General features: G+C 39.1%; 1 protein-coding gene across 1 annotated transcript; it reads left to right on the top strand.

Moving 5' to 3' along the window:
* Positions 1-5442: 5442 nt before the first annotated feature.
* LOC109030709 (uncharacterized) lies at positions 5443-25551 on the top strand. Its single transcript, XM_019041805.2, has 2 exons — positions 5443-5595; positions 22594-25551. Exons 1-2 carry the CDS (start codon positions 5572-5574, stop codon positions 23206-23208), a joined length of 639 nt encoding a protein of 212 aa, XP_018897350.2. The 5' UTR covers positions 5443-5571; the 3' UTR covers positions 23209-25551.
* Positions 25552-25640: the final 89 nt, after the last annotated feature.

Genomic DNA, 25640 nt, shown 5'->3' with positions numbered 1-25640 from the left:
GGGATTATTACCTGTTGATAGTTGTAAAACTCATGGAAATCGGCTCAGTAGAACGGTAGAATGAACTGTGTCAAAAACGGAAAATTCAGAGAGGTCAGAGCGCATAGTAATAATAGCCAGCCATAGTCTTTTCAGTAAATTAAACTAAAAATCACCTAAATGTGACATTTTCTTTCCAATGGAATAAAAATAACGCACGACACGTTGAAACGACGCTATGAATTTACGTCATGGATCTCCTCAACGGTATTCATCAATGTTAAGAATATTTACGACCAAATACAAAAGGATCGATTCAGCAAGTTTTTTTCACCCCTTCAATGTCAAAAGTGCTCTCTCTGTGGAGCGGCGCGGCGCACAGTGGATCGAGTCAATGGGGGACGTTGGACAAAATTTGGAAACTTTAAAAGCTTATAACTCCGTTTAATCAAAACTTTGATATTTTAAAAGTGGTTCTAATAGTCTTCTCGTGAGTTTTTCTGCTAAGAGTACCTGTTCTTCTAGAATTAAAGTTCAAAATTTGCAGTTTTAGTAAAAAAAAATTCATGTCCGCCCTTTCCGATTTACTCGATCCATTGTGCGGCGCGGCGTTATTATGAGCATCGACCTCTTCGGATTATTGCTTGCGCCTTCGGACCGTTGTATAAGGTATTTCATCAATTTGGTCACGAGCGATGAGGATTAACTGATGCGAGAGGAACAATGGTCATTTCAAAATGTGCAAAGTCACGTTCAAGACATGAAAATATTGCACGTAGGAGGAATTTCGTAGAAATGTAACCCCATAAGGACGAAGGGTTTCGAAGATCACCTCCCAAAAATTTACAAATTTTTCTCAGTAGGTATGTACAAAATAGGCTTTTTGAACATTTTTTAATGAAAAACTTTCTCAAGGATGGACAAAAATGAAGCAACATCTACGGAGCAAAGGTCCCTTTACAAAGTTTGTTACTCTTATACCTTGAATGCCATGATCAAAAAAAAACAAAACTGAGCATGGAGTCAGATTCCTCGGATTAGATTAGCAGGAAAATAAAACTTAAGTGAGATTGAAGTTCAATCTCTCAGAGGCGATGCTATACATGCTACATGCGATAAAGTTTCATTCACCATTACCGACATGTATAGCATGAAGTGGATAGTAAGTATCTGGGCGGCAAATTTTGCAATTTTTTAAATGTAGGTATAGAAAAAAAATTGGAACCAGAAAAAAAATTACAAACAAGAAAAGGCGACGAAATATCTCATTTCCAGAGAGTATAGTAAGTTCTAATTTCGTCGTCTTTCGGTGATACAAGAGCCAGAACCTTTAATTAGTCGAGTCTGGAATCGCGCGGCGCAGAGAGCAATGATGGCGAGGACTTGAGACGAAAGGGAGAAGCCCTCGGCGCAGCGATCGGCATTTAACACACGTTAGCGCCTACAAAAGTCCATGAATACTTCCAGCATTGCGTCAAACACAATGCGGTGAGCAGCGGTCGACGTGAAACTCATGGCGCCTACAAGACTGCATGAATACTTCACGCATTGCGTCAATCACAGCGCGGTCAGCAGCGGTCGACGTGAAACGCATAGCGCCTACAAGACTGCATGAATACTTCACGCATTGCATCAAACACAGTGCGGTCAGCGCGGCGGCAGAAGTTAAAATGATTAAACCACATTAATGTTTGTTCTTTCATAATTTTTTTGTTCATTTCTTTCCACACAGAAATAGGTTCACGGAACTTAACTTTCGCGCAAAGTTCCGGGAAATTTTGCTAGTAGTGTCAACAGAACTTTCGCAAAAAAATGTTTCAAACCCGTCTTGTGCACCTCTCCCCCTCCGGCACTTCAATTGATGGCTTTTATTGATGTTTCAAAACGAATGAAAAGGGAGCGGCAAAATGCAGGCGGCCCATGGGCGGCATGTAGGTAAATCCGACCCTGCGCCTACACTCATGCAACTGTTAGTGCTTGAGGGATGCCCGTGACGCCTGACGCATGCACAAAAATTGAAGGCGCTCTGGGTTTCCCTGCCTCTCTCTTAATACGCGGCGTAGCAAGGCGCTCATCATTTTAAAAAGAGGAGTGAGAAAGAGACAATTATCAAAGGGTGGAGATGCCATGCAGATGTTGATTTTTAATGCCATTTTTGAGAAATTCTGAATTTTCTGCCAGTCGTTGAAGTGTAGGAGAGAAAAGTTTCAGGACGAAGTAATTTTTGATGAAAACAGAAAATCAGGTTTTCATCATCTTGATTTTAGAGCAAACAGCAACAAAAAATCTGTTTTACCTGGCAAACCAAATAAATTAGATCAAATTAGATCTTGAACTCAGAAAAAATTGGAGAACACAACGACACAACGATTTCATCATGAAAACGTATTCAAGAGAAAGCGCTGCAGCATTTGAAGTTCGACTTCATCTGGCTAATCAAAATGGGCAACATTGCACAGGGAAAAGCGGCTTTTCACTGCTGCCCGAAGAAAAGGACGAACTCAACGGCGTGGACCGTTTAATTGAGGCACTCTGAATAAAACTGTCTCCTCAGTTTACTTTTACTTACTGTTATAGAATAAAGGCGGAAAAAGTCGGCGTAGTGAACTCTTGGCGCGTTCGGCTATGACCCTGCGTTGCGAACCCGCTACCAGAGCGTTACACTCCAATTGCCGCGATTTAGTGTTACAAGGTTAACCTGTTCCTTTTGGAGCCACCTTCCTCTCCCCTCTCGCTCTTTTGACTGATTTCTCACCCCTCCTCCAGCAAAAGTGTATCGTTACGAGGAATCAAGATCATTATGATTATTGCCAGGTTTTGTTGGAGCACATGCTAACATGAAGCTTGGCTGAATGAGCAGGTGCTTTAGACAAACGAATCTAAATTTCAAACTCTTCATTCCCACTGTGTGGAATGTATAGGGGTACAGAAGGTGCTCAAGCGTGAGTTAATCCATGAGCTTGTGAGAAAATTTTGCAATGAAAGTTTTTTTTTTCCCGGTGGAAATACTTAGAGGAAAAGACACAGAGGTGCGGTCTGATTAGTTACTTTTTTTACTCAAAGTGTACTTTTGAACGTGTTTACGGAGTGAAAACATTTTGAGGCTGATATTGCGATTGATTTTTGCTCCAAAAAACTTTTTGCACCTTTGTGGAAGTATTTCTTCCCTAAGATTCTCAATTTTTTTTTTGAAAAACACATTTTATTCCTGTCTTTGAATATTCATACACCAATCTTTTGACGGGTTCCAGCTTGCGGAATTCGGATGAAATTTTTCTGTGAGAGAAACAAATTAGTAAAGAAAATTGGAAACAAGAAACCAAGAAATTAAAGTACTTCTGAAGGAGGATTCAGTGTTTGTGTTGACGCAGACATGACAGCGATCAAAGCGAGAGCTTTTACTCACCTGATCATATTAAGCAACTAAATTCACTTATATTTAGATACTCGTTTGAAATTTTCGTTCCAAAATTTACGCTTTTGTGGAAAAAATGTTCACGGAAGAAAATTCTCACAAATTATTCTGTTAAAGTAAGTAGCTAAACCCTTGTGCCACCTGACTCACCGGTTTGCTGCCCCAGGAACTGATTTCTGGACATGGAGGTAAAAATTATATGATAATTATTTGTAAGAATCTAATCTTTTTAAAAGAAAAAAGTCCCAGCATTGAAATTAAAATTTTTAGTAAAGCAATTGCCGTCAAATTGATATTTTTGGAGGCAAAAATTAGACTTTTTAAGGCAAATCACACGAAAAAGTACTAAAATACTAGTTTAAAAAAATCAGAATGAATCAGCGAAAATTAAATCCTATTTTGGAATTTTTTGGAATGTTTATACATCTTTCACAGAAGCTGCAGAAAACATCTGCAGATTGGTGACTAAACAGAAAGGAAAATGAGTCCACTTACTGTACTTTGAGTAGATTGGACAAGAAGTGCTATCGTGGAACAATCTCGTGGGCAAAACGAAGAAAAAAGGTCATCAGAATTCTCTGGAAAAATTATTCGTAATAATTCATTATTTGCTCATGTATTAACTCCTAATTTGAGCTTTTCTTCGAAGTTAAAGTCACCCAAGTGAATGCAGAAATTCTAGAGAGAGCAGGCAATGGTGGAATGGTGGTTGGGCGCACTCTCTAACTGATATCCTCCAGACCTACGGCAGCGCTGGGTGCTGGGCTCATAATAGCGATACAGGCCTGCTCGTCATGCGGTGATCGGCAAAATGTGGGATGACAGACTTCGCTCCAACTTCGCATATTAGGAGAGCAAGAATATGATGGTACATTAAGAAATGGGACTCAAAGTTGCCCTGTGATCATTGCAGAACATATGTACACCAGTATTATTTTACACCCGCACACGCTCATAAAGACATGCCCGCATATGAGGCCTTATATGTACCAATGGCGGATGTGAAAAATTACATTTTCGAAACAGGCTTAAAAACTGTTTTGCTCACACAAAAATTTAATATGTTTGGCTCTGGCATAATATACAGATCTCGAAGATCACATCCCAAGTATTTTCTCAAAATTTTCTCAATGCCAAAACAGTTTTTTGAATGTGTTTCGAAAAGGTCATTTTTCGCATCCGCCATTGTTACATATAAGTCCTTATATACGAAGTAATATTAATAAAATATTCACAGTAGAATTATTTATTCAAAATAATACCAATAAAATGTAACACACATCACTGGCAAATCGTAAAAATGATGAAAATTAGAGGAACCCACCAAGCAAAGTAAACAGCCATGAATTCGGGCAAGCAAAAAAAAAGCAATATCTGATGCAATAGTTTAGCTGGCGGAAATCAAAGAAATCTAACTAACTTTTTACTCTCGTCTGAAAATTTTGATTATTATCACTGGCCTCGCGAACAAAATATGGCATTCTCGACAAAACGCATACCTATAATTTTGGCACCATCTCAGAAATATAGGCGAATTAACAGATTTTCTGGCATAAATGAGTCGTATTTGATGCTTATGTACCAGTCAATATAGATTTCTAGACGATCAATTTTCCTGACCCTCTTAGTTACTACGTGCATAGGTAATGGTATGCGATCATTTACATGGGCTCCGATGGGTAGTCGAAAAATTTGCATTGAGTCTGAATTGAGTTTAAATGGTCTCAAACACACCAAATTTTATTATTAAAAATTCTCTGAGAAACTATTGTTTGCTCCAAAATAAGACAAAAGTATGGTTAAATATTTTGAATTGTCCCTAATTTAATACGACGCACACCGTTCTGTACCTTTTGGAACAAAACCCCCTCAAGATTATGAGTGGAGCGCGTAACTGGATTTAGCTCAATCCTAGATACAATGTACGCACCTTATTTTTTCCTTGATCTGACAACTAGCTATTGGGTGCATATGAATGGAGGTAAAGATGCTCTATTCATTCGCGTTCTATGTGTCTATTACCAGAAGATGCAGGACCCGTAGACCGCTCCCTCTCGATCACACTCCTTCCTGGGGGGACTTGGCGGTTGTGGAGAGGGCAATTTGGCGGTTGGCTGACCCACGCTCCGACCGGTGCCTCTTCGGAGCTTCATTTTGTGCTTGATTATCAGTGCAACATGAAGTGGTCAAAAGCTTTCCTGGTGAGTCAAAGTGTTTTTTTTCTCTCTCTTTTTTTTCAGCCTCTAAGTTCGCCTTCAGAAGGGGCCAATTTTGGTTGTTCCAAAAGTCATTACAATTCGCGTGTCTCCCATTTTAAATCTTGCAATGAAGTGGCATTTTAAATTTTTCTTTCAATATAATATTTCCATTTAATGTTTTTTCCCCCAAACGAAGTGAATGGAGGGTCTTATTATAAAAGTTCAATAGTGCAAGTCGCGAATATTCCAAATCATGCCGTTTCTGTACCTATTACCAATATAGATATCTCCAAGACCAAAATATTATTCATAATTGCGTGATTTTATACGGAATAACGTGCTCCATGTGTTTTCACCTGTGGGTTTGTAACCGTTTTTTTTGTAAAGTGGAAGTCATCATTTTGCAGACATTGACTGTACAGAAACATACGGATCCCATTTAGAATTCAAATTATTGTCGCGTGTGCCTACGCACGATTGCATGAGATAATTTTGAACCGTCAAAAATGACAATTTTTTTATTGTAAAAAATCTGGGAACTGAATAGTTTAACGGTAAAATAATGAGCAAAACATGTAGGTGGAAAAGATAAAATCTGGAGGAGACTTGTAGAGCAATTTCAAGTTTTAGTGAGATCAAACGTCACTTTGCAAACGTGTAATTATTACATAAAATTGTAAGATACCACATTCTGCATGTGAAAGCGGGGATGGATCGTCGAATTGATCCGTTGATGGCAATGAGAAGTCTGACGAAGCCAGTTAAACTTGGGGGATGTCATGCGAGTGAACCGAAAAGAAGGTGAGCTTGTAAAACGTGATGATGAAAGCTTTGTTATGAACGTGATCATACAGGGTGTTCGAAAAGTCCCCTCCCCCCCTCTAACTTTTGACCTAATTGAGGTAGAGATTTGAAACTTGGAGGGTGCTCCTAGATCAAAGGGAGCTACTTTTTGATCCCCTCAAAATTTTGGGGGGGCCTCCCTTTGGGGGGGTTACGGACCCTAACTTTTAATTTTCAAATGGGAAGACCCCCTTTGTGATACCTCGTTCGAAAGAGCATAAAAAAAGAAAATTTTTCGCGCAAACCCGAAGCCATTATCTCAAACCGTTTCAAAATGGCGGCCGGTCAAAGTTCCAAATGGCCGAAAATTGGCACCTGTGCTATTTGCACATGGATTTGCTTGAAACTCGGTATCTGGGGGTATTTTGGCACGAGAAAAACGAATTTGACGTTAGATTTTCAAAAAAACCCTAATTTTTCAAAATGGCCGCCGGTTTAGGCTCAAAGTGGCCGAAAATTTGACGGACTCGATTTGTTTGCCAATGGATTCACCTGAAATTCGGTATCTGGGGGTATTTTGACCCGAGAATAACGAATTCGACGTTAGATTTTTAAACAAACCCTAATTTTTCAAAATGGCCGCCGATTAAAGTTCAAAATGGTCAACAATTGGCAACCTCGACTTTTTGCCGATAGATTCGCCTGAAACTCGGTGAAATAACGTCGAATTCGTTTGTCTCCTATCCAGATACCCTCAAACACCGAGTTTCAGGCGAATCTATCGGCAAAAAGTCGAGGTTGCCAATTGTTGACCATTTTGAACTTTAATCGGCGGCCATTTTGAAAAATTAGGGTTTGTTTAAAAATCTAACGTCGAATTCGTTATTCTCGGGTCAAAATACCCCCAGATACCGAATTTCAGGTGAATCCATTGTCAATCAAATCGAGTTCGTCAAATTTTCGGCCACTTTGAGCCTAAACCGGCGGCCATTTTGAAAAATTAGGGTTTTTTTGAAAATCTAACGTCAAATTCGTTTTTCTCGTGCCAAAATACCCCCAGATACCGAGTTTCAAGCAAATCCATGTGCAAATAGCACAGGTGCCAATTTTCGGCCATTTGGAACTTTGACCGGCCGCCATTTTGAAACGGTTTGAGATAATGGCTTCGGGTTTGCGCGAAAAATTTTCTTTTTTTATGTTCTTTCGAACGAGGTATCACAAAGGGGGTCTTCCCATTTGAAAATTAAAAGTTAGGGTCCGTAACCCCCCCAAAGGGAGGCCCCCCAAAATTTTGAGGGGGTCAAAAAGTACCTCCCTTTTGATCTAGGAGCACCCTCCAAGTTTCAAATCTCTACCTCAATTAGGTCAAAAGTTAGAGGGGGGGGAGGGGACTTTTCGAACACCCTGTATGTGATGGAGCCAGGTAAAAGAACCATTGCGGTCGAAAATCAAATTGTTTGGCACATGCAGCAAGAAAACTGGCCGGCTATATTTATATATATTTTTAATTTTCGATGCTACGCGACCAATGGATTCTAATCTCTGAAGAATGGTGGGTCAAAATTTTAAGTCATAAGAATAATTAAGAACGCTGCAACAGTATAATGATGGTTCCTGAGCTAATATTTTATGTTGAAAAAATGCTATTATAAGTTAATACTTAATGAGTGGGGCGAAAGTTGCATCAAAAACGGCTGACGTAAGATCATCAATGAGTGAGCGTACTTCATTTCCGCGGTATGGTCTCTGATAAGTATAAACCGCCCTTCAGCAGGAGCGAGGATAATGATATACAATAACTGAAATTTATTGCATGAAAATGCATCGACCCACTGCCATTATGACGTACATTGAAAACTATGTGTTTACGGTCTATTCTGTTCGTTTCATCCAGAGACAGTTCCTCACCGAGGATTTCTCTGAAGTTTCACTCTCGAAAGACTCCCACACCCATTACAGTAATTACAGCTGTGCAATTTTTAAAGTTCCAGCACCGCCCACGTGAAAAAGTTAAGTTAATAAACTCTGGAGGGAGGTTCCCGCGGTTTAAACTTGTGGCGTCTACCTAAAATCCAACCAAATTAAGCGCCATAAAAAAGCCGGGAAAGCCACAACACAAAAAAAGGAGGAGGGTTCGCCAAATTCACAATCGAGGCTGCTCTGAAGCTATATTTATTCCACGCTCGGCTTGTAACGTCAGTGTAACCCTTTTGAGTTAAAATTGAAAACGAGGAAATAGCGTTGGCCGAAATCTCACGCTTCCCTCCCCGATCCCAACCCTCGGTATCTTACTCTGTAATTTGCATCGAGGTGTTAAACACTAGGGGTGAACACTGAAAATTACAGAAAAGGTTCAAACATCAGGCGGAGAAAGGTGGGCATACATGCTCCTATATACAGGGTGACCCAGGGTTAAACGTTCAGTTTGCAGGAGCGAATTACCCCCCAAACTCGATCTATAAATTGAGGTTTCGATTTTTTTTTTTTTGATCATTTATGAATTCAAGGCATAATATTATAGGGAGTACAAATTTTCATGAGATTTGGTTTGAACAGTTGCCAAAATTTAGGGAAAACCAATTATTTCCCAAAATTGAAGGGGGGGGGGGGCGTAGCTCCGACTGGGGACACTTTTGGAAAAACCTTTATACAACAAAAAAAGCACATTTCGACCCATACACTGGAAAAAAAACACATTGAATCTTGAGTCCAGACTCTTAAAAACATCGACAAGAACAAATACTCTTGATTCAACTGGATTTTTGCTTAAATCAAGAACCAAGCCTCTTAATTTGAGCGGAATTTCTTTTGATTTAAGCTTAAATCTGATTGAATCAAGAGTATTTTTTCTTGTCAATGTTTTCAGGAGTCTGGACTCTAGATCCAATGTGTTTTTTCTTCCAGTGTAGAACAAGTTCCTGCAGTCTGGTCGCTTAACCCTGGCTTACCCTGTATATTATGCTCCTGTGTATGATCTTAAGTGTATGTCCTATCGTCGCTCCTTTGATGAATGGGGGCATCTCAAACCCCGCGTGAGTCCTGTTCTCCGTATCACTCCACGCTTTTCGGGGTTCAAGTGGAAAGAGAGGTACGCCCTTACGTCAGAGGAGCGACTGTATGTCCTTACACCATGTTCCTTTCGATAAATTCCTCGGTTGATGAGGTTCCCATGGACTCTTACAAATTTCATGACTTTTCATTCAAGTTCAGACTTTGAATCTAACGGAGTTCTTTTTTAATATAACGCAGAAAAAAACTTGAGGAGAGCTGAAGCTCTACACGGAGAAAAAAACTTCGTGCGTGGGACCCGAAGTTTAGGTCATATGGATCTCTGAAGTTTTCGAATTGAGCATCTGAACACTTTAGGTACAGCTGCTGAGGTTTGGATCATACATTTGAAACTTCAGTTCTTACGTCTGAAGTACTTCGGTTTCCACATCCGAGAAACTTCGGTTCTCACATCCGAAAAACTTCGGTTCTCACACCTGAGGTACTTCAGATGTAAGAACTGAAGTTTCAGATGATCCGAACCTCGACAGCTAGACCTAAAGTGTTCAGATGCATGCTCAATCCGAAAACTTCAGAGATCCATATGACCTAAACTTCGGGTCCCACGCACAAGGATTTTTTCTCCGTGTGTGCTCGAGAAATATAAAGTTCATGACGATGTCAAAGCGGTCACTATATTTACGGAGGTACGCCTCCATCTTCAAAACATGGTGGATGAAGTCTTTCATTTTGTATACACCATAAGTTTCTAGACACACCGCAAATTGACTTCATTTTGCAAAGTTTAGGCGCCAAAATTTTAAGATCATCCAGAAAAGCACTTATCTGTATAGGGGAACTAATGACACATATGTTGTTTCTAAAATGAGCCAGAAATAGTTGTGCCTACTTTATGGCAAAATGCGGTCCAAATGCTCTCATTCCGTATCGATGATGCACGAAGAGCAACCTCCGCAAATTGGACCACATTTTGCAATAAGGAACCACTTTTTCTGGCTTATTTTAGAAACAACATATGTGACATCGGCTTCCCTAAACAGAAAGGTGCTTTTATGGAGGAGCCAGAGATAGTGGCTTCTTATTGCAAAATGTAATCCAATCATACTTCACATTGATTGGTGAGACTAGATTATGCTGCGCGCTAACCTGAATAAAGACTATCGCCACTGTGTTGTTTAGAGAGTAATATCTCTATTGAAAATGTGTATTTTGGGTGGATCGTATAAGTTTTGGACAACGTTTGGAATGCAACCATTAAAGAATGTCTCTATAACATACCCATTATAGTTGGCTCAACACAACCAGCATCTGGTATAGATCCAGCGAAAAATGATCCGCTAATTTTTCCAAAATACCACGTCCTCGCTCCAGCTTCTTGGTGAGGCACGTCATAAATCGGCGCATTAGTGAGTAATTAGAGGCGCCAGGCTCGTTGCGCTAACGTGTATACAGCAGCACCGTATGGATATACTCACCGTTTAACGGGCGTTTAAGGATCAGTTTCATTTCATTTTTATTCACTTAACCTATCCGACTCCCGGGTAATTATGTTTTGTTATGCCGAAACACCTCGTTTTATGGGAGTTCGGCTAATTAACAGGCAGGGAGGAATAAACATCGAAATTTTAGCCGACGAGAAGAATAAGAAAATCCAGCTTGATCCGATGTGAACATTGAAGACGGCTGTTGCGAAACGACGCCAAGTGAGAGTTGTTTGGTGAATAAACAGAATCAGATCGAGGAGCTTTATCATGCTGCCAAATCGCAGTTTTTTCACGCTCTTTCTCTTGAACTTTTGACGATGATTCTATACGATATTCGCAATTTATTAAACATGAAATCCAACATCAACTAGGGATAGTGGAGGAAACCTTAGTGACGCACTTACTGATTTGAAGTAATGCCCTCGTAAATTGAAATTTAAAAGTTTCTCTTGAAGGAACGATTATGTAAAAGAAATTTCTATCTTATTCAAAGAAAAATAAATTATTTTTTTGAGGGCAGTATATCAGAGGTGGCTCCTTCAAAAAAAGCAGAGTCTATTATTTTATTCCTTTTGCTTCAAGGCGATCTTTTGTATTATACGATTATTTTTCTTTTGTACAGCTTGCAGTGTTAAAGTGAGCAAACAAAGATACACATTGCAGTGACTTAGGGTCTCAATTTTTTAATACTTTTCGTAGCCGGATTTTAGACCCCATTCTCTTAGAATATGTCAACTAAAACAGGCGATAGGACGAATAATTTAAAAAAATGCTTTTACTGTCCCTCTTTTATCATAAGATTGGACTGAGGAGTTAAGTTATCCTGTTCGTATTTCTATGGAATGTCGCCTGTTTTAGTTGACATATTCTAAGAGGTTGGGATCTGACACCCGGCCACGAAACAAATTAAAAAATTGAGACCCCAAAATACTGCAATATACTTTTGTTTGAAAATTTTAACACTGCAAGCAATACATTAAAAATGAGTTCTAATACGGCGGAGCCCCTTGAAGAAGGAAGCATAAAATAATTAGACACATCTTTATTTGAAAGAGCGACCTCCAATGTACTATCCCGAAACGAGCAATTGCTTTTTCTTTGAATAAAGTTCAAATTTCTTTCATATAATTATTTCTTTAATAGATCTTTTAAATGCATCTTTTTAATTATTCGACCCTCGTGCATGGCTTTGAACGAAGCTCAGCTTTGAACTTGCAAAGATCGTCACGTAGCACGGCCGACCGGTGGCGGTGAGAAAATATAACACCTAAAATCGAACTAATTGCCTACCCATCCAGGCGTGAATGCACTCTTCGGCACGTTGCGTTGTGCGTACGTGCATTTTAGCCGCGCTGTTCGGGGGGCATTGTCGGATCGAACTAATAAATTACCGAATCCAACAATAAAATAGGGGGAACCTCTCCCGTTTTTGGAGCTACTAGACGACCATCGCGTGTGAGCGGTCCTGGTCAAGGTCATCTGGCCGAACACTCGGGTCCTTACAAATTTTTTATACCTCGCAGCGCGCGCTTAGGCCCGCTGCATCGATGCATCCAACGTTGCCAGGTTACGCAGGAGTTCCTCTGGTTTTATTTGATGGAATTCCGAGTTTCGGTTTGGATGGCAACATCGCATGTCGGGTCAATTGACGGAGGGAAGGCAACGGGCGATTCCCTCCAAAAACGGGTTCATCGATCTAAACGGAAATTTACCGCGACCGATGCATTTCGGCGATCAGGATTCCGTGGGGGCGTTACCCTTTTCGTAGAGTTTTATTAATAGATACTGTTGCTTTTATAATGTCTTCACATCCTAAAGTGCACCAAATGCAGTGGGTATACGGGAAAACAAGTCTGTTCGAATGGGTCCAGATGATTTTCACCTAGTTTCTTAATATACTTCCCTTTTTCAAAAATTCTGGATAAGTAGTTTTTCCTAAAATGTTAGACTTTTAACATGAATTTCATACGGAAGAAGGGTAGATATAATGGATATTTTTATTACTGATGTTTCTTCATTTGTTTTTGAAAATGGACGTTTAAATATTCAAAAATCCGCCGCTGTGTGTTAAATGAAATATCCTGCGGCACCCGTAAAAATTTGAGCAACACCTTGATCACGCAAAAAAAAAAGGAAAAAAATTAATCAAATATCTATGTGAGAATATGACTTGAAAATTTTAATTCCGAAATAAACGGACAAAATCATTTGCCCGGATTGACTTTTTACTTAAATATCTTGCTGTAGTATAAAATCATAGTAAATCATATTGTTGTAATCATAGTGTGGGTTGGACCGCGAAGTGGTCAGGGGGCGTACCTCCACGTATTAGAATGACTGCTCGGCTGTATATTTGAATATAGATCAAATTTGTAGGTTTGTGACAATAATGACAGATTGTGACAAATACTGGCAAGCAAAGTTGAGAAAATCTGATTTTTCATAATGATTATAACACGAGGTTAGCTGACGCAGGCGCAAACCTTACGGCATAGAGGAATCCACTCATAGCGGCTAGGCTCTTTGTTCGATTCCTGGATTCCCACACTCGAAGTGACCTTCTCGAAAATTTTGACGTCTTCAATGAGGCGATAATTTATTCAGTTTGCACAGAGAACCCAAAGTATGAGTTATGACGTATGAAACGCGCGCAAGTCTACTAAACGGTTTGTTCAACAAATCGATGACGCTTCTCGTACAAAAGCCCTCTCTTAATGATGTTGATCTTTGTCTCATCTGATGAAAAATGTATCATCGTTTACTGGAATTTGCACGCTGTTAAAACCCTGCACTTCATCGAATCGCGGAAATCGTCTGGGTGCTTACTCTTACTCTTACTATACCCATTTTATTTTTTGCACTTTTCATGTTTGCGTTTTGACCGTCTACATGAGCGGGGACATAATCCGAAAACAAATTGAACCTAATTTACCAGTTAGGAACTACACTATTTTTTGCTTATCCATGGAGGAATAAACTATCTGCATAGGGAAATTGATGTCACATACATTATTTCTAAGATAGAGCCTGAAATAGTAGTTTCTTATTCCAAAAGCGCAATCGAGCAGGTGAAAATGAATTTTTTTCAGAAATTGAATTTTTAAGGTCGATTTTCCAGGCCAAGTTCACTTTCAAAACAAGTTTTGTGCGAAATTCCCAGTACGTCATTTCTTTTAAAAATGTCGCTTAACTGCATCCTTTATCTACCAGTGACTGCTACGACTCGAACTTCCTAAAATTTTCAAAGAATATAGTTGGATGGTTGACCTGTGTAGGAAAATAATGTATGAATGTAAATTATGGAATGTGGCGGCTCTATTGCGTGTCTTTTTCTGTCGATAAAAACAAAAAGTATAAATCAAAGTATAAATCTGTGCTTATTATGGGCAATCCTGACCGCAGTCGGAACACTTTGCTGAATCCCTCAATGGCACTGATTTGCTAAGTTGCTAAATACTTGCATAAATTCAATACAATCTCGATCAATTTTTCTTCCCCCTCTCAGGATCAATGGCGAGGCGTGTATGATCGATTATCGATATTTCCCCATTTGAAACTATGTTTATAGGTTTAAACGGCAGATGAATCGATATATTTCAAAGAACGCCACGGCTCTGCTCAGAATTGCTCATTACACGCACTCGTAGATAAATTTTCGTCCAGGCATCGGGATATTTAAGTCATTGCACTTTGCTCAAAAATCGAAGTACCCCTCGCTAAGTGGACTCATTCATGCTATAAGCAATGGTGCGTAAGTTAACTAAATTAAAAGAAACTGTATGCATGTGATTTGCCTGCTACATGGTTCCTTTTGGCTCAATTCGTGCGCACATAACAAACTTAGCATTAAAACTCTCGAGTGCCCTGAGAAAAAAAATCCTAAATTTTAAAAGTTTAAGTCCCTAATTAAATGACCTTCAATTAAAGAATTTATTAATTTTTATGAATAAAAAACTTTACAGAGTGGAATAGTTGTATGTGTATCCTTCTTTTTTATTTATTTACCTTGGTTCAGAGGAAGTTAGAATTTTACAGTGCACTAACAAGTCACAGAAACCAGTGCGACAGTGTCACCGTTTTCAGTGCCTCACGCGTCTCAATGCTCGAGCAAAGGTGCAAGTACAGTGTGTTGCAATAAACAATTTTGAGAGGGTGGCAGAAGAAACGGTCAAGATGACACTTAATTTGGCGTGTATTTATGATCAATACCAGCAGCTTGCCGGCTCTCCAGCCAGATAATTGTCAAAACTGGTTTGATACACATTTTAATGAGAATTAAGTTCGGCTATAGCGGGCAACCTGGCATCTGGCCGGTGCGACAGTGCAGCAAGAATGAAAGACAACCAGTTCCGCGGCACTTAATGGATCAGATGCAGCCTTCGGCGTCTGAGGTGTGACGTCATTTGAGCCGTTGACCCGGTGCCATTTAGCGCACGCATGGAGTCACTGTCGCGTCTGCGGTGGCGGTTGAATTTTTGGGGTATCGTTCTTCGATGAGGCTATCGTATTGCCAGCCCACGCACGGGGAATAAAAATTCTGCTCGAAACTGCACAGCAGGAGAAACACGGTTCATACGCCGGTGTTATGTCACTTTTTCGAGGAGGAAGAGGGCTTCCACGAAACTTTTACGTGTTTGTGATCACGGTATGAGAGGAATAGATATGAGCTCTGATCGGTGTTGGTTTCGCTGGACTGTTGAAGTTGGCACCATTATTTGGGTGTTGGATGACTTCCGAATTCGTGCTTGCCAACTTTTAAAAAATATTTTCTGTTGAAAGTGATATTTTATGAAGTGATTCACATGCGTGATGAAAATAGCACGAAAAAATTTCTCTATGAGAGGACGGTCATGACCTCATCCCCCCCTCCCCTCCCCCCATCATGGAGGGAGGACTCCTTGGGATCTGAGATATAATTTGAAGAGCTATTGTGCCGTTTCAGGGTGTTAAACGTAAAGAAATAATCATTCATCCATCCTTTCTTTCTCATTTCCTTTAACGTAACATTAATACTACATTTCGTTTAACGTATAATGGGCCTGTTGCATGCAAGAGATACAGCCGCGCGAATAGACTTTTTAAAGGTTAAATGACACGAAAATTACGATGGTCACATTAAAAAAGTCTGAAATACACTCCTTACTGCGCAATTTGCGTTGTTAGGAACGCGCTTTTTCAAATTTCCCGCGTCTGGGGGCAGTTTTCTAATCACCGGAAACGAGCAAACGGCGGGCTCGGTGGTTTCCGGAAGATGCCGAGTCGGTGTTGTTGTTTTTTTCCTTCAGTTTGTTTACAAACCCAACGTGATCTCTTATAGTGGTCCATATACGCTTTATGCGCTAACCAAATCGATCAACTTTTAAATATCCAACGCAATCTTCCTACATTTCATTTCATAATATCACGAGCTCCGATTTTTAGGTTATGTTGTCAGTTTTAGTTGACCGGAAATAGCCTGCGAGTTGCCGTTAATTGTTTCCGTTAGAAAACTGCCCCCAGACGCGGGAAATTTGAAAAAGCGCGTTCCTAACAACGCAAATTGCGCAGTAAGGAGTGTATTTCAGACTTTTTTAATGTGACCATCGTAATTTTCGTGACATTTAACCTCTGAAAAGTCTATTCGCACGGCTGTATCTCTTGCATGCAACAGGCCCATTATGACGTTTGCCTGAACCCATTTTTATGTCGGTGCATGCCTCTGAAGTCCTCTTATTGGTAAAGAAGTTAAATAAAAATTAGAACCAGGATTTTTTTAAAACTTTATTCACAGGGGATTAAGCGCGCAACGTAACAGCTGAAACGTAACGTAACGAAGGTAACGAGACAAAGCGAGAAATTTGGAACGGAATGGATCGAACGGGTCCAGACTCGCTGGAGTTCCGCTATTTTGTGTGGAATTGTAACCACGTTTTTACTCAAAAGCAATTAGTTGGAGCGGCCTGTTGGGCCTCTATTTTCTATTTCAGAAACTAGGGTAGAAATTTATATTTTGCATGATAAATCCTCATTTTCCTCCATGGAAAAAAGGAAACAGTGCAATTTATTTCTTGGCAAAATTCATTTTAGGGGAAACTCTACGAATTTTTCTTTAAAAAAAAAAAAAAAAAAAAAAAAAAAAAAAAAAAAACTGATCGTGATTTGTAATCATTATTGTAGGCTTTCTGACTCCTTAAATTTCCTCTTCATACAAATTATTCCTGGAGATTGACCGGGTCATTTTTGAATATTTTTTCCGTTATAGGAGGGTAATAATCTATGAATGAGCAATGAAGCAACCGCTCCTGCTCTGAGATAGAAAATGTAATGGAAAACAAGGATTTGAATCTTAGGTGAAATTCCAGTAAATTGCAATTTAAGAAACTTTTAAAATTACAGGGATGGTCTCAGCTCATGTCCACATTTTAGCATTTTGACCTGAGGCTCATTGGCGTGAGGTAGCCCTCTCAGAATGAGTGCTCATCAGGGCTGAGCTGCATTTTGGCAAGAGGGTCTCCTCCTAGTCTTCATGCGATAAATAATCCAGAAAATATTGAGTTGAATATTTACGGTTTAATTCATTATTTGCACAGTTTGACGACAACGGAGTCTCGATAAATTGCGGTCAGCTTATGATAATGCGGCAAATTGCAATGTAACTTAGCACTGTCGATAGTTGCAGGCCGGTTTTTTGCGTTGAGAAACTTGAGAAGGAAAAAAAAATGCGTGCCTTGTTCAATATAAATATATATTTTTTGCGCGCAAAGCTATTAACAGTTAACTTTGAAAGGCTGTAGGATTTTTTGGATCGTTTACAAAAAACAATGAAGGAACCCTCCACCGCTTTGCCGATTTTACTCGCTGTAAAGCTTGCGTCATTTTTGGCTGATGACCGCCCTCTGAAACAGATTTAAAATATCATCATAACATTAAGCTCTCTGACTCCTCATATGTTATTTTTTGTCTAAGTACATCTACTGAGTCCATTTCCATGATTTTACAGCCTTAGGCAGTAGGTAATAATCTTAAGATCTGTTAATGAACTTTTTCGAATTATGACGTAGGTTGTTTAATTACCACGAAATAGGATTCCAAGGGTGCGGGAGCTAATTCAGGGTTGTGCCCTTTAATTAGCGGTAGGAATGCTCCCTTAGAATATTACACAATTTGAACTTAAGAAAGTCCCGAAAAAGTCATTTTTCTCCTACCTCCGACCATTTTAAAGTGCAAATTTCACGTGCCTAAAAATTTCGGTGCAGCTGACTGCTGACTCATGGCTGTCTACCTACTTATTTATCCGTGAAAATTAGTTAAACTTGCCCTCTAGAAACGTATTCCATTCACAATGACGTATTATTGATTCATTTCTGGTGAGACCTTCAAATCAGTGTGGCTGTGAAGTGAATTAAGGCTTAAACTCAGTTAAAATCTTGCTCCCATTAATAAGCACGCTTTATTTGCTTCCGTTTTTTTGTTTCTTATCAATGGAGAATTTGCAGGTGTCTGAGACTTGATGAATTTCGTGTGTAAGTGGAAACTACTAAATGAACTGAACACGAGGATACCATTGGTTCACAAATTAAACAATTATTGTGGGGGAGATATGACAAAAGGATCTAATCTGCTAAAATACCTACATGTGTTTCAATGGGAAATGCCACCAAATAACGCCACTATAGGCTGTGCATTTTCTCACTTTTAAATCAATTTCTAGACTATTTCCCATTACGAAAAAAAAAATTACAAAAAATACTGCAAAATCAGCTCCTTAAGCACTCTCAGATGAAGTAATAAAAAATGTGCGTGCAAATCCTCCATTGCATCTTCTACTGAAATTTGACTCAGTTTTGCTGAGGCATGATGATATATTTACAAGAAAGGACACACACAAAATAGACAAATAAATGATAAAAACAAACGAAATTTGCCCGCTGTAGGTAAGTGGTAGGTGTACCCATGTGATCGTTTATCTTTTGACATTGATTCACAGTGAAATTGTAGGTCACGTAATGATACATTTTCATATTATGCAGAAAAAATTATAGTGAATAAAAGCATTTCAGAGAACACCACAAATGGACAAATTTTGGTTCTTATACCTATAATTGTATGTACTCAATGTCAGACTTGTAAATAGTGCGACCGGCGCGGCGCGCGGTTGCGGCGTTTTCTGTATTACATAACCAGGCCGGCGCAGCGAAGTGTCTAGCACCTCGCAGATATGTAAGAATGCACTTTTTGTGAGAATTTTTTGTGCAAAGCGCTCCTGCCACCTGCTTGGTAATCATCTGTTATTCAATGTTGTCTAATTTAGTTCACACTCACAGAAAATGTCTAGGTGAAGTTTTTTGTTCGTTAATTTTTTTATTTTTTGTTAGAAGTGGGAGAGAAGGGGTTTACTAAAACATGTCCATTTCAATGGAATGCGTGGTCCTAGCTAAATTTTTAATCGAATCATATTCACGCGACTTGAACAATAGTAAACGATGGCATTAACATTTTTATTTTGGCAAGTTTTATTCAAGAAAAAAAAAATGCATTCTTGTCCTTTGCAATGCTTACTCAAGAAATCTTTAAAAGTAAAATACATTGAGTGAGATGTTTTAAATTTGCGTCTCCTGACTTCAGAAGCTGATCTGAGATTTGGGACTTTGGCCATTATGTGTCCGTTAATTTTTCATCTTATTTCAGGAGCAAACCTGCACGAAAATATTTGATTTTTCATGCAGTATCATAGAACTTTATATTGCATTTATTGAAGGGGGTAATTTTTTACTGAAAGAAACTTCTAGGTATATTGGGAGGGGGAGGCGTGCACCTAATCATATGAAAGTATAAAGACATGGAATTTATTCAGCCCTATACGTGAGTACGTGTGTTCAATTACGAGTACTTATTAGAGCATTATAATTAACTGAGGCAGACACAACCATGCAGGCTTTGATCACAGCCGGTTTATTTAGTAGCGAGTGGCTGATACTCACCCACGATCATAAAATAAACACGTTTCCAAACAGGGTGTTCAATATTTGTTGTCAAATTTCCTCAAAACTGTCCAATTTTTCATATTTAAAAACCGCATGATTAATGAAGTCGTTCAATATCAAAGTTAAATTCGGCAACAATGAAAGAAAGGAGCTATTTCGCTCAAGTCGCCGTTAAGGTCCGCAGGTTATTCGCGGCCTTCTTAGAAGATAGTAACCCAATTTTTATTCCACGCTGACGACCGAATTTTGGACGAACGGAAACAAACAAAAAATAAAATCGACTGATCCTTTGCTTTTCCCGTCCATTCACCGATCATGACATTGTCTCGTTTCCTTGAAAGAATCTCAGAAAAAAGACTATTTTAGTTGCTTTCATTGATTTCATGACGCAACAAAAACTGAGGACAAAATTTTAGGTGTTTGAAGGACAAACATTATGACTTTTGGTTGATTGACAGTAAGAATTTTAACTGCAACTATGCTTATATAAAATTTGAAAAGAAATCGATGAGATTCTGGACATCTCAAGCTACAAGTATCTTCATGAATTACTCTATAATAAAACATCATATGAGCGAAGGCTTAAGGCGCGAAGTACTTCGGGGGGTTGGACTGCAAAGTGATCAGGGGGCTTGCCCCCTAATTATTTAATATAACTTTAAAATCTTATTCTCAGAGACACAATTTAAGCAGAGAGGACGGATTCGTTTCAAAAGAAATTGCATAATCTGATCTTTTGGAATTTCAACTCCAATGAAAAATGCTGTTGTAAATATTTTTCAAAACTAGCGCAATGCATAGCACCCGTCGGGCTATGAAAATATCATGGTTCAAGGATCTGAAAACGAAAAGATGTGAGTGTTGAACCATAATTTTGTGAATGGTTCGATCAGTTCTGCACAACTCAAAATACTATCGCACATTTTGAAGTAAATAATATGTCACAGGCAGTTAGCAATCGCCGACAATTTGCAAGCGGTTTATCTTACATGTTATTTTGATAAATCTAAATGATGTGCATCGGTTTAATGAAGGACCGATGGTTAATGGTTTTGCAAAGTGCGGTCCCGGCATGGAGCGCCTTCATTTTTTGTGATACTCTACGCTGTGTCACGGAGTTAGTTTAGTTGCATGTCCGATCCATACTTAACTAGGGTCACGGATTGCACCGCACGCACACTTTCCTAAGTGTGTCTGTTACTATCGCGTCCGTGTGAAAAATGGTCTATTTATTTCACATACGAGGCAAAAGAATCATGCACACCAATGTGGTCCCCCTATTTCTGAATTTTGTGCACGTTCACTAGTGGCTTGCAAGCTTCCGGCGATTGCTAATTCTTCCGTGCTTAGAAAAACGACGAATAAGCACTCGAATGTTGCCAAATTTCTCATTTGAAAATATTTATTATGGAAAAAGTTATAAATATTTTTCCTTGAAACTTTCAAAATTTTTAGATCAAAGTACGAACGAAATCCTCCAAAAAATTTAAAGAGAAATATTCACAAATTTTACTGAAAATTTGTGTTTTGTCGAGGGGAATTTGGCAACATCTGATGACTCTTACAGGGTTCTTACTCAGCACGGCCTGCGACCTCTTCAATATTTTCGGTGTGGATTATGCAACTTTCTCGTTACTCTTTCCACGTTTGAGTGAACTGACTGGCGTCAACGTTACCCCTTCATTGCACTGCCTCGTTTGATTTATACTTGAAAAAAGGAGAAGAAGATTACATTCACATTTTTGGTGGCTTAATTAGATTTAATGCAACTCTTTATTTTAAGGTTCTTGTGTATTATTCAGAATTGCACTATGCGAGGAATGAAAGGATTGAATAATCGGGTAATTATTTTGTGCAATAAACCAGAGCGAATAGCACTTTTTTTCATCTGCGCATCCAAAAAAAAGTTCATACTCTCGGAGGAGAACATCACTCATAATTTTTATCCTATTTAAAATGAAATAATGAGCTCTAGTATTTTTGGAAGTATCAAACCGTTGAAAAATTAAGAAGCAGGAAATATTTGGCTGAGCATCTTGTATGCACTTAAATTATAAAACTTCGGTCCCCTCATTCATTTTTCGTTTGTCGTTTCTTTTTAAATCGTTTTCTCTTTTCCTTAAAGTCCCTGACTCAGGATGGTTTTTTCTCAAAGCTTTTTCAATTGAATACTTACATATATAGGCGGATCTAGATACTTCGAACAGGAGGGGGGCAGATTTTTAGGGGGTTCCCCCAGAAAATTTTGAAGATTTTAAAGTAGGCGTTCTTCTCTCCTCGTTCCACCGTTTCTTCCTTCTTTCTTTGTTCCTTTTTCCTTCCTACTTTTCCCGAGCGAACGGATCCATCTATAAATGCATATCAAAGTCGCTAGACTGTGCAATTGGATGTAGATATTTTACATAAGCACTATCTGACAACTATGATACATATGAGTTGGAGTTAGGTGTCACAGAGCATCCGAATATGCCAATGTAAATCCATTTTGATTTTTGTTTAATTATTCTTCAAATAATAGTAAGCCGCGCACATTTTCAGATCAGAGCCAAGTTCTGTGTTACGAAGGTGTATTGTACATCCGTCCTCATTTTCATGCTGGTTAAACGTAATCAGCTGCTCTGTTACGCTTCTAAATATTCTTACCTTCAGAAAACAGTAACCCTCTCAGTTAAAAAATCCACTGGTATCCAATGAAATGAGATTTTTTGGTTACCCGCTCCCATTTTCAAGAATTTTCTAATAATATGTCTTACTGTTCGCAGGTCCTGTGTCTGATCGCGGCTCTCACAGCCCTCAGCGATGGCTTCTTCATCAAGAAGAAGCTGAAGAAGTTGCTGCTGGCAAAAGCCCTGATCAAAGGCCCAATCCTCGCAATAGGAGCAGCGTCAGCCGGCAAAGCACTCAAGGCAAAGGCCGCCCTTCCCGCAGGCGTCGCCCTAGGCGCCGGCGCCACCGCCCTCCTTGGCCAGTCTTCCGGCTCTTCTTCGGCAACTCCCAAACCCGTGCCATCTTACTACCCGAGCATCGCGCCCGCCGTAGTGGCGCCTCCCGGCGGCTACGCCTACCCCAGCTACCCTAGTGCCAGCGCTGCTCCTGCTCACAGCGGTAGCTATACTTACTCGAGCACTGCCGCTCCCGCTCACGAGGATGGATACAGCTACCCTGTGCCTGGCGCCCAAGATCCTGCACCACCCGCGTCCAACTACGGCGCCCAGTCTTGGGGCGCCTCCGCGCCTGCCGCCCATTCTGTTCAATACTACGAGCAGCCACAAGCTGTTGGGTACTCGTCTGTCTCGGGAAGCCCGCACAATAGTAATAACTATGGACCCATCGGCGGGTCGCTAGGAAGTAACAATTACCAACAACCAGCGTGGTAGAGTCTCACAGTTAGCAGAACGGTACGGTCGGTAAGGCTTTCCTTCAGAGCGAGCTCTTTCAGTCACCGAATAGTAAAAATTCGTTTAAATTACACTGGAAAAATGGTAAAAGAACACGATTTAAAATTGCAAAACTTGTCTTTAATTTGAAGAAATTTTTTGGCTTTAAAACAATTTTTTTGGCTTTAAAACAATTTTTTGGCACTAAGAAAAAATTTTCAAAACCAAACGATTTTCTTCAAATCAAGGACGATTTTTTCAGTGTCGGTTTTTTGGTGAAACATGCTGAGTATCCATGCTTCCACGTGTCCCTGGAAAAATCTTTGCGGGGTTTGTGACGTTAGACCTAAAACGACGACTGAAAATGACCTCAAGTAAAAAGTCCTCGTAAGAAAAATTTTCAACTTAATTTTTTTCTCCTATTCTACCATACGATTAGAACTTCAGGAGTGGACAGACTATGAAAAAATTGTATACTTAAATCCATTTTCAGTTTAAGTTCAAACGTACCGTTCTGCATCTGTAGTATAATTTTGCACGCAAATAGGAAGACTCCGATATTAAGTGGCTCAGGGGCGATGAAAGTCCTCCTAATATCCTCCCCAAGACTGACCAGGGTTGACTAGAATGGAGTATAGCTCTCTTACCAATACACACTCTTGTTCATTAGCTGCTGAAAAGCTTGTGGGCAGAATTGCTGTCTATCCTCGGAGCATGTTGATTTTACACCAGAAATATACAGCTCATCACTTAAAACAGCAATACTGCTCATGAAGCTATCTTCACTCTTTGGGTCAAATATAATCAATGTCGTCGGAGCACTCTTAACATTTCTGGATACGCAGAAACGTTAGAATTGCCTTCCAAAATAAGAATTTACCAGAGGTAGGCAAGAGGATTGCCATTTTTATTAGATTCTGTTTGTACATACATTCGTAAAATAACTCCTTTTCGCATTTAAAAAATCAATACTCGAAGCAAGAGCTTTAAACCCGGAGGGACATAATTTCCAAAAAAAATTACAGTACCTAACTTCAGGGAACAGAAATCTACCAGACTGTGCCATACAAATGGAATATTAAATCACGATTAACTCACTACGTAATCAGGAAGTAAGTGTTTCAACAGTCTTCAGCAAAAAACACGGTTGTAGTTATTTTCTGATTTAAGTCGCAAAATTGATTTCTCAGATTGGTGAAATATTTTGCAAATTGTGGCACAGGACCAGGTGGTCGATTCCATTTATTGCATTTGTTGCCGGCAAACCCCGATTTTCAGGAAAATCTAGGTTTGCTGGTGGCGTATTTATAATCAGGCTCAGGTTAAACGTAGTATATACTAAGACTTTTTTTTGTATAATTTTTTGACAGGAAGTATAACGCAGCCTTCCTATATTAGGAGGGTAGTTACGAGTATATTGCTAAGTAATATCTATTGAAATTTCACTGCACTTTTGGTGTTCGTTGAAGGGAGAAAGGGTATGGAATGCTGACTTTAAATGTTCAAGTCGGAATAGGAGTGATGAATTTATGAGACCATACCAAAAGTAATTATATTTCAGGGAAAAAAGTTTGATGGCTCTTTTCCTAAAAATGATAGGCCGATTAGAAAGAATTCCATATCTTTTTGAATAGAATTTGCATCTAATAACGGTGTTAAATCGCGCTTCCGTACATTAAGTGAAGGAGACCATGCCTTTTCTTCGTCTACGATTCCACCATGCAGTCTTGAGAGAGCTTAGACTCAGTTTTAACCATTCAACTTCAGTGAACGACCAAGAATTAAATGTAAAAGATTATGAATTAAGTTTCTCATATTTTAAAAAGGCTTCCTTTTATGCGGCATTTAATAATTACCTAATTGAGGAGGTTTACCTATATATTCTATCTAGTTTTCTAATTTTAAGTATTTTGCCAAATAATTACCTTAGTAAAGCGTTCGGCTCTATCCATGCGTTAAAAATCCTATCGTATTCCTCTTACCGAAATAAACTCTACTCCCTCGAGTAGCGAAGAAGCCTTCACACACGAGGCAGACCCTATCCTATTTTGGGCAATATAATGAAAGTCCATTATGTTACCACATTGGAATTTATATTTTTGGAAACATACTCGTTATTCACCTAATTCTCTCACACTACTTTCCGATTCCTCATTTCTCAAAACACACATAATTTTGACAATTTTTACTCCTACTGTTTTAGTTTTATTTCCTTAATTTATTTTTATTCCTTTCCAAAATCAGTGACCAAATTTTTAGACTGTGTAAACTATTGAGAGTCAAATGTAAATAATTTAAAAATTGTAAGTCAATAGATCAAATAAATTGAAATTAAAATACGAATTTGGCGTGCCATATTGATTTCAATATCATTTATCCTTAACACAAGTCTTGCAATACTCTCAAATCCCAGTTATAGGCGCAGAAGCTTT

This window comes from Bemisia tabaci, chromosome 3 (genome assembly GCF_918797505.1).
Source record: "Bemisia tabaci chromosome 3, PGI_BMITA_v3".
Classification (NCBI taxonomy): domain Eukaryota; kingdom Metazoa; phylum Arthropoda; class Insecta; order Hemiptera; family Aleyrodidae; genus Bemisia; species Bemisia tabaci.
The sequence above is the reverse complement of the archived record's forward strand: the minus strand, read 5'-3'. Positions and strand labels throughout refer to the sequence as shown.

Coding starts and splice junctions, on each gene's coding strand:
- LOC109030709 (XM_019041805.2), top strand. CDS start 5,572: ATGAAGTGGTCAAAAGCTTTCCTG. Junction 5,596..22,593: donor AGTGGTCAAAAGCTTTCCTG/GTGAGTCAAAGT, acceptor TACTGTTCGCAG/GTCCTGTGTCTGATCGCGGC.